At 36.5% G+C, this 12,041-nt stretch overlaps 1 protein-coding gene across 1 annotated transcript; it reads left to right on the top strand.

The window, feature by feature from the left end:
* Positions 1-1,764: 1,764 nt before the first annotated feature.
* On the top strand, positions 1,765-11,781 carry akt1s1 (AKT1 substrate 1 (proline-rich)). Its single transcript, XM_028042291.1, has 6 exons — positions 1,765-1,915; positions 3,367-4,036; positions 5,710-5,968; positions 6,423-6,506; positions 6,587-6,762; positions 9,749-11,781. Exons 2-6 carry the CDS (start codon positions 3,644-3,646, stop codon positions 9,884-9,886), a joined length of 1,050 nt encoding a protein of 349 aa, XP_027898092.1. The 5' UTR covers positions 1,765-1,915; positions 3,367-3,643; the 3' UTR covers positions 9,887-11,781.
* The last annotated feature ends 260 nt before the right edge of the window (positions 11,782-12,041 follow it).

The following is a 12,041-nucleotide window of genomic DNA, read 5'->3' on the forward strand; positions in this document are numbered from 1 at the left end:
TCTCTTCCCTCCTGTTTAATCCTCTGATCCTTTCTACATCGACTGTTTTTTGTATTCTAAATAAATGTCTTCCTTTTATTTCATTTACCCACCTATCTTCCCATATCTTCTTGCTTTCTTTCCAAATTATACTTTTACCTTCAGATTTAGATAACTTTATTTGCATATCAATATCATCTTTTTTAATTGTCTCCTTAGCCAGCCTGTCCGCTCTTTCATTCCCCATAATACCTACATGAGCAGGAGTCCAGAATAATACAACTTTTTTATTTTGTTCACATATCCTATGATGAACCGCCATAATCTCATATAAAATATTTTGATAATTTTTATCAGAATGTACTTATAGCTACGCTTGTTTAAGAAGCCCACAATATTATAATACATAACCAGTAAGAGACACGCACTGTAAGAATGTCAGAATGTAATATTTAAACAAAATATATCAAGTTTCATGTCCATCCATCCATCCATTTTCTGTTCACCCTTGTCCCTAATGGGGTCGGGAGGGTTGCTGGTGCCCAACTCCAGCTACGTTCCGGGCGAGAGGCGGGGTACACCCTGGACAGGTCACCAGTCTGTCGCAGCAAGTTTCATGTCCGATTACAATTTTGTTTAAGTTCTACACGGTGACCACCAGGTGGCAGCAAACCGTTTATTATTATTTTTTAAATTATTGTTAAGGCTGATCTGTTACCTCTTTTACTATATTGCAACTACTCAATACAAAATAATTAAAATTAAAAAATATAGGTATAAATAAACTAAATACAATTCTAAGTGATAGTGGTGGTAAAACTATTTTAAATGACATTCCTTCATATCTTTCACCCTCATTGTGTGATTTAATCTTACCTGAATACAATGTAAACACTTTGAATTACTGTTTACATTGATATGTACATTTATCTTTATTATGATCAAGGAACATTTATGTCATTGTTCGAAATTATTTTATACTTTTAGTTTGGTATATTATTGTATTAAGATATATGCGCGATCTGGCCATGATATTTGTTGCTATGTGTCTGCAGCGTGAAGGTTTGAGCTGTATTATAACCATAAGCTAAAAGAGGTTGCTGCTCGTGCACAAGTAAATAGCGAAAACGTGCTCGTTCACAACCACTTATCACGTCGGTAAACAGGTGACGTAAGAGCTGCGTCAAGTCAGAAACAAACCAGGAAAAGACAGGAAGTAGCTCTGATAGCTGTGTCAGTTACAATTTATTTTTAATATAGGTTGAATTAATATCGTTTTGGACAGGAAAAATATACGTATTAGTCCTTCGTTGTACTTCATTATTATTATTATTATTATTATTATTATTATTATTATTGTTGTTGTTGTTGTTGTTGCTATATCATTCATTTTATGTAAGCCAGAGTTGTCGCAATTAAAAGAAATAAACAATTTTAATTTATCACTGAGTGCAATTAAACCTCGTAATATAGGATAATCTGTTTTTAAATTTAAATTGACTTTCTCGACTATATGCTTATTTGTTGAAATTAACCTGCAAATTGGCCAAGTCTGTCTCGTGATATTGGAACTCCATAATTAAACTGAATGGAAATAATTTAACAGACTTAGCTTGCAATTACTGCTTATAAGACATTTTGATAATTATTTTTCTTATAAATAAGAAACATTAAAAAAATATTATTTCCAAATAAAATTAGGAAATTATATAAAATAAATAAAATTGTCCATTCTTCTTCTTATTATTAGCAAATCTGCTTTTATTTTGAAATCGATAACCGGATATATTGTAGCTCACCGGCTCCTAGCTTTCCTCCGCTGGTGTCGAGGCTAGCTGAGGGAGAGAAACCGTGGGAGAAGGGCAGAAAGCGTGGGGTAAAAACATTCATTAAACTCGGTTAACACCTGGCAGCGGTGAAGAAAGAAACTGAACAGGTAAGTGGACATGTTCCTCTTACTTTCCACCTCATTACTGCCGAGTCAGGTCTGCTCTTAAAGCCTGAAAAGGGAGGAGAGATGCGGATTCATCAGCAGCAGGAGGCTGGCTGCACACAACATTGGACTGAATAACAAGATAAACAACAACAGCTGCTGCTGCAGCGGTCGCAGCCGCAATGATAAGCGCAAAGCGTGCAGTTTTGCCGGAGTTAGCGTTGTCCGTGGGAAGGATTCACACGGAGCGGAGGCTCTGCTGGCAGCAGCTGCAGTTAGCATTGCTAAGTGAAGGAGGAGGACTCTGCAGCAGTTACAACACACTGGTTTCTGCAGATTTAACTGTACATATCTGAGTTCCGATCCATAGTTATAGCTGACACAACAGAGAAGAAACGCTGAATGGTTTCTAGATCACAACCAAAAAGCTAAAACTTGAGTCTCTGCTCCTCGTATCGCAAAAATGGTAAATAAGGGCTCAAAAGCATAAAGTAGCTCATGACTTTAATGTGGCTGAATATTATACCACTGTTGTTGACATGATTTGTCCATGTCTTCTTCTTGAATTTTAATCGAGATTAAAAGATTATTGAAGTAATCATCAACTAATTTATCAATCAATTAATTGGAGTTGCATAAAAGAACCTTATGTTGGAAAAAAACAATCAGAGCAGTAAATAAGGCAAAGCTGTACAAAATATATACATTATGTATTTAATATAAAAACACTGTCTGTAAATATGTTTTAGCCCAAACTCCTCAAATGGCATTGTTTTAGCTTCACTTGTTAGAATTTGCTAGAGAAGTGCTCTTTTATTGCTTTTATTTTAGGCTATAAAATATTTATTTTCTTATTGAAGAAGGAGTTTAATTGTTTCTCTATGTACATATTTAATGTATTTCTAATATTGTATAAAAATACATGCGTAGTTTAATGAAGAATGTGTCAGCTTTTGTTCAATTAATTGTCAGAATAATCAATTACTAAAATAATCATTAGCAAAGAATGAATCTACAGCTAAAAGAGAATCCTAACATCAAAATGTGAAAAGCTCAATCATTTCTGCTTGATATATTACTACAAATAAGGGCTGATCTGTTGAATTATTTTTTTAATTAAGGCATTAATAGTTTGATAGAAAAAGACAATTAATAGATTTTCTCTCTCACAATTTGAACCGGATGAAGCTTGAATAATGCCACTTGAGTTTTGTGTTGGACAGTGCTAAAATGTTTTTTTTATTTAATCTTAAATGCAAAATTCTGGTTCCTTTTGTACAGTTCTGACTCAACTACTCTGACTATGTTGTTCTTCCAGAAAATTGCCTGTTTTGGAGCCTCTAAACTCCAGCTAATGATTAATCGTTTTAGCCAGAGTTTAAATAAATCAGAATAATTCCAAAATTAATGGGTGAAACTCGTGTCTGAATATTTTCTCTCTCTTTTTTTTCCAGGCATCTTTTCCATCTCTCCCTTGGCTCTCACCACCTCCCAGCTACCATATCTTTAAGTCACCGTGTGCCTCCATACTTGATTAGTTTGCATTTTTATCTTCAGCCAAGCAGAAACACCAGCAAAGAAGCCTTAAGTAAAATCAGACAGCAACCAAAGTCGGTATTTCATTCAGTTTGGCACCTCAGATCATTTCTAATCAGTTTAAAATCCGAAGTTCTTAGTTGTTTTTCAGTGTTAGTCAGTTATTTTGTCAGGCCATTCTCTAGAATCACCATTATGGCCTCTGTAACCCACTCCTCTGAGCCGGAGATCCCAGACAACCACAAAGAGAGCTGGTTGGCTCTACTCTCTGCTGCGGAAGCCTATTGCCAAAAGTCCGGCTGCGACCTGGCCATCCTCACTGCCTGCAAGAAGTTCCGGTTGACGGCCAGTGAAGGTGAAGTCGGGAAGAAGCGGGAAAGCGGCGCCGGCTTTCCGAAGGAATACGAGTTCTCCTACAGCGTGTGGGGTCAGGGCTTCCTGGCCGAGTCGGCGCGCCGCTACGTGGACGACATCGGTGTGCTGCACGCCACGTCCATGCTGACGGCCCAGAAGCACACGCGGCAAAGCGCAGGAGAGCAAGGAGGCAAGCTGCTGGTTGATTTGACCTCTGACACCGGATACAGAGGGGTAAGTAGTAGGGGTGCAAGTAAATAATCGACTGACAAATTAATGTTGGTTAATGGTTTATTAGTTTAAAATGAGTTCCAGTCGATTAACGAGTGGCATCTTTTAGTGTTGTAGTTTGACCGCCATCCAGCAGAGGGCGGCGCTGGTTATCTTTAAGCACATAGTCCGTTGATACATAAACAGAGATGGCGGCTAGAACGGTCCAAACGGAGAGGTTTGGGATGGAAAATGTCCTTTATGTGACGCTTCGCTAGCTTGTTACTTTGGCATCGGACTTTAATTAACTTATTTCCTTTTAGTTTCACAAGCGTGCTGTTGTTACCCCGGGTATCAGAAGCCTTTTGAGGTAGTTGCACTTTGATGCAATAACGGCAGCCAGATCGCGTTAGCCGGTCCGACATTAGCGACGTATCTTTGAGAATTTGAAAACATTTCCTCTTTATTTACCAAATTTATGAGGGGGAACGAAATATTTTAACCGTCTGAATTAATCTGTTCCCCTCTCCGTAACTAATTATTCTTTCAAAAGCTCCATAATATATTTATTTCTCTCATCTTGAACAACAAAGATTTGTTGCCACAGCTACAGGGGATAACGCAGAAAAATGGTAAGATGATGAAAAAAAAACCTGGCGCCAATATGCAAGATTGATTTTTGGTGAGTTAAAGCGCAGAATGGAGGGAAATAAAAACATTCCCATGTAGAAAAAACCATAGAGTGTCTTCATGCTTTATTCATTTGATCTTTTATTTTTTTTTATTCAGCAACTTAAGAGGTCCCTGTTTTATTTTATTTTATAAAGTGTATTAATGTGAGAACATAAAAAAATTTCTGCTTATTCAGTCAGTTTTTAACCCTTTCATGCATGAATTATTATCCTTTGTGTCAGGATTTTGTTTCCAATTTTTTAAGGCATAAAAAAAGGTAGGAAAAAAATTGGAAAATTTTTTATTTTTTTTTAGGTGATCAATTGTAATATTTTCCAAATACAAAGTTATTTGAAAAATACAAAAGTTATTTAGGGCAAGACTACAGTAGAAGGAGGGACAAGGTTGGTGGCTTGCTTTTTTTGTCTGTCGGCCATGTTGGGTTTAAGAACAATAATTTCTCGCATTTGCAGCTGATGGCCAGTAGTTGATGGTGTATTTCATGATGCATTATTGTCCACTTCAGTGGTTTGTGTGCATTTACAGCATAAAAATCCACAAGAAAATGGCTTATAGATAGCTGTCCACTAGTAGTGACCACTATGCATGAAAGGGTTAATGCAGCTGATTTATTTTTAATTCAGCATATTATAAAAATGTAGCCTCTTCGTTTTGTGGATCTCATATTTTATTCTTTTCATCTTTTATTTTTCTATTTAGCAACTTGATAGATAGGCTGCTGTTTTTGCTATATTTTATCAATATGTCTGTGTAACATGAGAAAACCAAAATTCTCTGTTAATTCAGTCAGTATTTAATACAGCTGACAAAATCCAATGTGAAAATTAATTATTTTTAATTCAGAATATTATGAAAATGTAGCCCTTTGTGTTATGGAAAGATACTCGTACCTCTTGATACAAGAGAAAAAGTAATTAATCGGTAACTTGCATCCCTAGTAAGTAGGAATATGTTCCACATTTTTATTCAAAGTTCCCATTTAAAACATGTTTGAATCTCTGCAGAGCTTCACAGGTGACTGCGTAGTGGGCGGAGTCAGCCCCAACAACAGACTGTATTCCCAGAGCTACCCGTCCATCTACAGCCCGGACGGCACCAGCCAGCAGGGCGTCGGGCAGAACGGCAACCGGGAGCGGAGCGCCACAGAGGTGGAGCGAGGGAGACAGAGAGCCGGGATCGTAGACCTGGAGGAGGAAGGAGAAGAGGCGGAGGAAGAGGAGGAAGACATGGAAGAGAGACGACCATACGGCAATGAAAGTGCAGGTGAGGCAGATTGTTTTAGTTCGGTCCTGTGAGAAAGGAAATCTTCTTTCAGGAGGAACGGATTTAAAGAAAACAAAAATGTTAATTTCTCAGTAGATTTGAATATTAAACTCGAGGTTATGTTAGGATTAAAGCGTACAGACTTTCACTGAGACCCTCTACCAGGAGCAGAGGACCCGAAAATGTTACTCAAGTTAGAGTGAAAACGTGTTTATTAAAAAGTCAACTCTAGTACCGAGTAACTGATCAAATTATCAGTCATTTAATAATATACTTTGAAAGAAAGTCTGTAGAATCGTCTAGCAAATCGACTGTAAAAGGGTAGAAAAACTGGGTGTAAAATAGTAAAAAGTCAGAATCTTATTAGATACTTTTTATGGAGTTTACCCTAAATAAGTTTTTGTTGGTTGCTTCTCTAAGTGTCTGTTTTTAAAAACTTGTAATCGGTTTTTAGGCGTTTTCTCCATGGACGAGGACTCTCTTTCTCGTGACTGTGAGCCGTTCTTTGAGTCCGATGGAGAGGAGGAAAGCACCGACGGTAAGAGATTCATCGCCCAGCTCTTCTTCATCACATACATGTTGGAGTAAAGCGTTGCTTCTTCGTCCTGTCTGCACCAGGCTCGCTGAGCGAGGACGCCCCGCCGCCGCCGCGCGGCCTGGCCGTGGGGCAGCACGCCTTCTCGTCGCGCCACGCCCACTCCACGGCGCTGGCGCGCTCGCTGCCCGTGTCCGTCCCCGTGTGGGGCTGCAAGAGCAGCAGAGCCGCTCAGGGAGACAGCGGCAGCGGAGAGCGGGTGAGCCATCAGAAAACTCCGATTTACTTCACAGTTTTAACTGGTTTAACGTTCCTCTTTCAATTTGAGGCTTTTCTGAATCAGAGCTGCTCTGAAGGTTCTGAGGTTATTTAAATTCATCCTCAAGTGGATAAAATCACAATAATCCGCTGTTAAACTAAAATGAGGCTAAAATAATGAAGTTACGTCTGTGATTTATTACTTGGATAAAACTAGAGTAGAATAGAGTAAATAGTTACATTTACTTAAGTAACTTTTTGAAGAAAAAAAGTACTTTTAGGAATATTTCTACTACACTATACTTTTCTACTTGAGTAATTTCATTTAGTGGTATCTCTACTCTGAGTAAAATTTCTGGATTTTCTACCCACTGAGTGAAAAACAAAAATGTTTTAACCAAACATTCACCAGACACAGACCTGCAGTTTCTGTTAAAGTTTAATTTGTTTTTTATTGAAAGAAACTGATTTGGAAACATTTTTTCTTTTGCCTGATTTTATTGTTTGCTGTTTATAAGAATTATTGTAATTTTGGTCCTTAAAATACCAAAATTTCCTCTTTGTATTTTGGTCTGTCTGATCATATAATCTTTAACTATTTAATGATTAATAATTTGATCAATTATTTGATTAGACTTTTTACCAAATACTTTTTTTACTCTTGAGTAATTTCTTGGGTGGCCACTTTTTACTTGTGTATTTATGTATAAATTTAATTTAATTTTATGTATATTTTGATGGACACAGATTTCTGCCTTCAGTCGATCTGTTGAAGAGTTTAGACTCTAAATCAATTTAATTTTGAGGAAAAGTGTAATTGTAACACATTTTAGTGGACAGTTGAGAACACACTTGACTTGTTGCGGTGGAGGAATAAAGAGGAAGTCTGATTGGCGTTATGACCCGATGTTTTGAAGTTTTATCTCTTGTTTAGAAGCAGTAATGCTCTAAAATAACTGAAAATCTGAAGTAAAATGTAAGTTTTTGATGTTTTTAATGACTCGGACTTCAGTCATTGTTTTGCAGAGGAGGAATAAATGAGAGCTGAGTGTTGTGCAGCTGCAACAGCGATTACACTCTAAAACAAACTCAAATCCCTCCAAGTTATGAGGGGAAAGTGTAACCATGACAAGTTCTGATGTATCTTAAGGATCCAGTCTTTCCTCAGGAAGGAGAAATAAAGCAAAAGTATGAGCAGAGTTATAACTCTGTGTTTTCTGTCGTAACTTTTGTTCCATTTGCTACGATTATTCTATAAAATTGAAAATTAATTGTTTTGAGGGGGCCGCATAAAATCAGTCCAAGGGCTGTAAACGGCCCACAGGCCCCACTTTGAACACTCTTGATGTTGATGTACATATGTAATGAGGCTCTCACTGTTAAATGTTCTTAAAGAATAATGTTTTTAAAGGCGATGCTATGGCCTCTAAAGACAGACACTATTCAGCTGCAAGCATCTGAAAGTTCAAAAGGTCAACCCACTTTTGGTAACAGAAACATGAAGCTTATTTCTGCTGCTTTTAATATCTATCTGTCTAGGGCTAATTATTAATCTATTCATAGTTCTGAGGATTATTTCTTATCAATTTATTGTTTAAAAAAATGTCACATTCTGCACAATTTTTATTCAAACCAAATAAACAATTTAATTGCTCTGAATATTGCATATTAAATAGTTTTGGGTCTTTATAAACTGGTTAGCGATTAATCAATTACTGTATTAGTTTACCATAATTTCTGTAATTGCTAAATCGCAATTAATCTGGTTAATGAATTAGTCGTTTGATTATTTTGACAATTAATTGGATAAAAATTCAACACATTCTGCCTATCTTTTATTTTAGCCTTTTTTATGCAATATTAAAAATATATACGAATGCGGGCGTGCCGTGGTGGCGTAGCGGTTAGTGCGACCCATATTTGGAGGCCTTGAGTCCTCGACGCAGGTTCGACTCCCGGACCCGACAACATTTGTCGCATGTCTTCCCCCCTCTCCTTCCCCGTTTCCTGTCAGCCTGCTGTCATATGGGGGACACTAGAGACCACAAAACGACCCCCTGGAGGGGTAAAAAAAAAAACAATATATATATATATATATATATATATACGAATGCACATAAAAAGATTTCAATAAGAAACATTTTATTGCCTAATATGGAACAACTTAGTTTTCCTGAATGATTGATCATCTGTAGCATCAGTAGTTAAAATAAACAAACTGAAATGTCTACAGTTGTGGCTTAATTGCTGCTCTGAGAATGTTGTTCTTTCAGAAAATTACCTTTTTTTGAGTCTGTATGCTCCAGTAATGATTAATTGATTACTAAATAGTTTAGGATTATTTTAGTAATTGATTAATTACAGTTAACTGTTTCATTATTTTGCAGATTAATCGATTAATCATAAAAAATTGGAAAGTTCTATATATTTAGCATTTTAACCTGTTTTTGCAATATTGGAAATGAATTATAAACGCAAATAAACAATTCCTTTTTTAACTAAGAAAATTAACATCCTATTCATTTTAAATTAGTTGATTATTTCAGTAATCAATCTGATTAATGGTTTCATTATTTTTGATGATTAATTGATTAATCGGATGAAAAATCAAAATATATTTGAGTCTGTATACTCAGTAATGATCAATCGATTGCTGAATTTGTTGACGATTATTTGGATAATGGATTAAACATGATTAATTAATTAGTCATTTTGTTACTTTGACAAAAAAAATTTGGCACATTCTGCCTATTTTTTATTTTAGCCTTTGTTTTAAAATAAACAATTTAATTCCTTCTGTTTTGTAAATAAAATTAACATTTTGTTGCCTAATGTGCAACAACTTAGCATTTATTTTTTTACATTTAATCTTAAATGTGTATAGTGTTGGCTGCTCTAACTTTTTCTTTTTTTGAGTGTACACTCCAGTTATTGATCAATCAGTTACTGAATTGATTGATTAATCTGATTAATCGTGTGCGTTGCAGGCGGGCTGCGCCGACCTGGAGCACATCGCCGCCAGCATGAAGGCCCTGCTGGTCCCCGGCGCCACCGACGGGACGGAGATGTTCGGCGCTCTGCCGCGGCCGCGCCTCAACACGGGCGACTTCTCGCTCAAACACTGAGACGGCGAGCGGGAAAAAACATGGCGGAGAGGAGAAAAAGAAAAACCTGGAATGTGTGAATCAGTGTCAAAGCTCAAATCTGTTTATTGTTTCACTCACTAAAAAACAAAAATTAACTGCTTTACAGGGTCGTGAAGAAATGTTACAAACACTAATGACATCTGCAACGCTATTTCTCCCCAACGACGTCTCAGAGCGGCGCCGCGTTCGGACCGGGCGGCGCCGCGTTCGGACCGAGCGACGCCGAGTTCGGACCGGGCGGCGCCGCGTTCGGACCGAGCGGCTAAACAGGAGGAGCCGATTGTTTCCATCTTGTGTTTTACAGCTTCTATTTGGATTTTTAGCATCAGAGCCAGGCTACGATTTATTTATTTTTCCTTTTAAATGATGGGAATATAGTCATAATATTTAAGAATAGAGTTGAATAAAATGGCAATTTTATGAGAATTGTGACACAAAAAGTAACAAAATTAAAATGAGGAATGCTGAGCAGATGTGTAAATAATTCATTTTTAACACATCAGCATTTAAATTATCATCAGTATCGGAACAAACGACTATTTGGATATAAGAATCACATTAACTCACGCTAGATCTTAACTCTAAAAGCTTCCTTCTTAATAAAACGACTTTTTCTTGTATTTTGAAACATCTTTCTGGTAAAATAGAGTTTTTATTCTGCTAATCTTATGATTTATTCTCATAATTAAGCAAAAATTCTCGTAGCCTGTCCCTGATAATCCGTCATACAACTCAGAAGGAATCAGTAAAATAAAATCCACTTAGTTTAGAAACGAAAGCAACAAAATGTTTCATTTTTAGTATTTACCGCCCAGCCCTACTCAGGATTATTCACATCAGCGCTTTCTGACTCCCAGATTTGCTCTGAAATAATCTGAAGTGATTCTTCTTCTCTTAGATTTACCTCAAACGAATCAGTTAGTGGAGATCAGGTGAATTTTACCTTCAACACTAAAACTTCACTCAGAAATTCGAAGTTGCTGCTTTTGCATTCATATACATGCTAACTTTTAACACATTAGGTAACTGCTAAGCTTTAGCCACGTGCTATGATGGGTTTCTGAACACTAAGCAAGTATTTAGGTGGTTTTTTCAGTATTTTTCAAACCCTGTTGATTCAAATGGTCTAAAAAAGTGGAAAAGCTGCTTCTGATTCTGCAGAAACTTTAATTTTAGATCAGTTTTCTAATGTCGGTACAATCAGGGTGCAATCTGGAATGTTTTTGCAAGATTTTGAAGAAGAAGAATGCAGCCAACTGTGCAGTTTTAAGGTTTGCTGCCTAATAAACCTATAAAACAAAATCAGGTCTGTTCTAACATTTCTCTCACAATGATCTCAAAGTCCAGGCTTATGCAACCCATAAAGTTTAATTTCACCTCAAATTAAAGTTTTACTCCTAATTTCAATGTGTCTGTGTTGAAGAAATGGGAACTTTACTTTGTAATAATTTGAAAAAAGTTCGGTTAATTTGTCGTTAGACAAATACGGAGACCAACTGGCTCACTGTCATCGGTTTATGTAACGGAGTAAAAAAACGGATTTTAACACGAAGCTTGTTGGTTTTTTTGTAAATGTAAGCAGAGGACACCAGCACCTTCTCATTACATGCCTATTTTTTTATTTCATCAATGAATGACTGATTGATGGGATGATTGTAAATCAACTTCATGTTCCAGGGGGATGGTAATGATTTTTTTTTTCTTTTTCCCTATTTGCTCTGGATGTGTTGTTAAAATGCCTGAATGGAAGAGAAAGTGACTGTTTGTGAGAGAAAGGAAGAGAGATGTGCTAAAATGTTAACATCTCGGATATTTCAAACATAAATGTTCCGTTAAATCCTTTTATGTTTCAAATAAAGGAGCAACACCAAGAATAAACGGCTCTGGGTGTTATTTTTTAATGGCCACTAGAGGGCGGTAACGCACCATAAGAAAGAAAAATCAACGAAGTATCTGAAGTTTGCTCAAACATGAAAATATCACTAATTATACCCAAACTGATTTTCTCAAGCCTTTTCTTTGTGTTATTTCGAATTTTTAACTTGTAGCCAAACAGAGTAAATAGATTAATTTCAGTAACTTTTGAAAAAATATGTTTTTAGGAATAGTTTAGTTTTCCTTCACTTTTTAATAT

Source organism: Xiphophorus couchianus, chromosome 16, assembly GCF_001444195.1.
Source record: "Xiphophorus couchianus chromosome 16, X_couchianus-1.0, whole genome shotgun sequence".
NCBI classification, from domain to species: Eukaryota; Metazoa; Chordata; class Actinopteri; order Cyprinodontiformes; family Poeciliidae; genus Xiphophorus; species Xiphophorus couchianus.

Excerpts from the sequence above, each read along its gene's own strand:
- akt1s1 (XM_028042291.1), top strand. The coding sequence starts at position 3,644 with ATGGCCTCTGTAACCCACTCCTCTGAGCCGGAGATCCCAGACAACCAC. Across the intron at positions 5,969-6,422 it reads ATACGGCAATGAAAGTGCAG|GCGTTTTCTCCATGGACGAG; the intron begins GTGAGGCAGATT and ends ATCGGTTTTTAG. Across the intron at positions 6,763-9,748 it reads ACAGCGGCAGCGGAGAGCGG|GCGGGCTGCGCCGACCTGGA; the intron begins GTGAGCCATCAG and ends TGTGCGTTGCAG.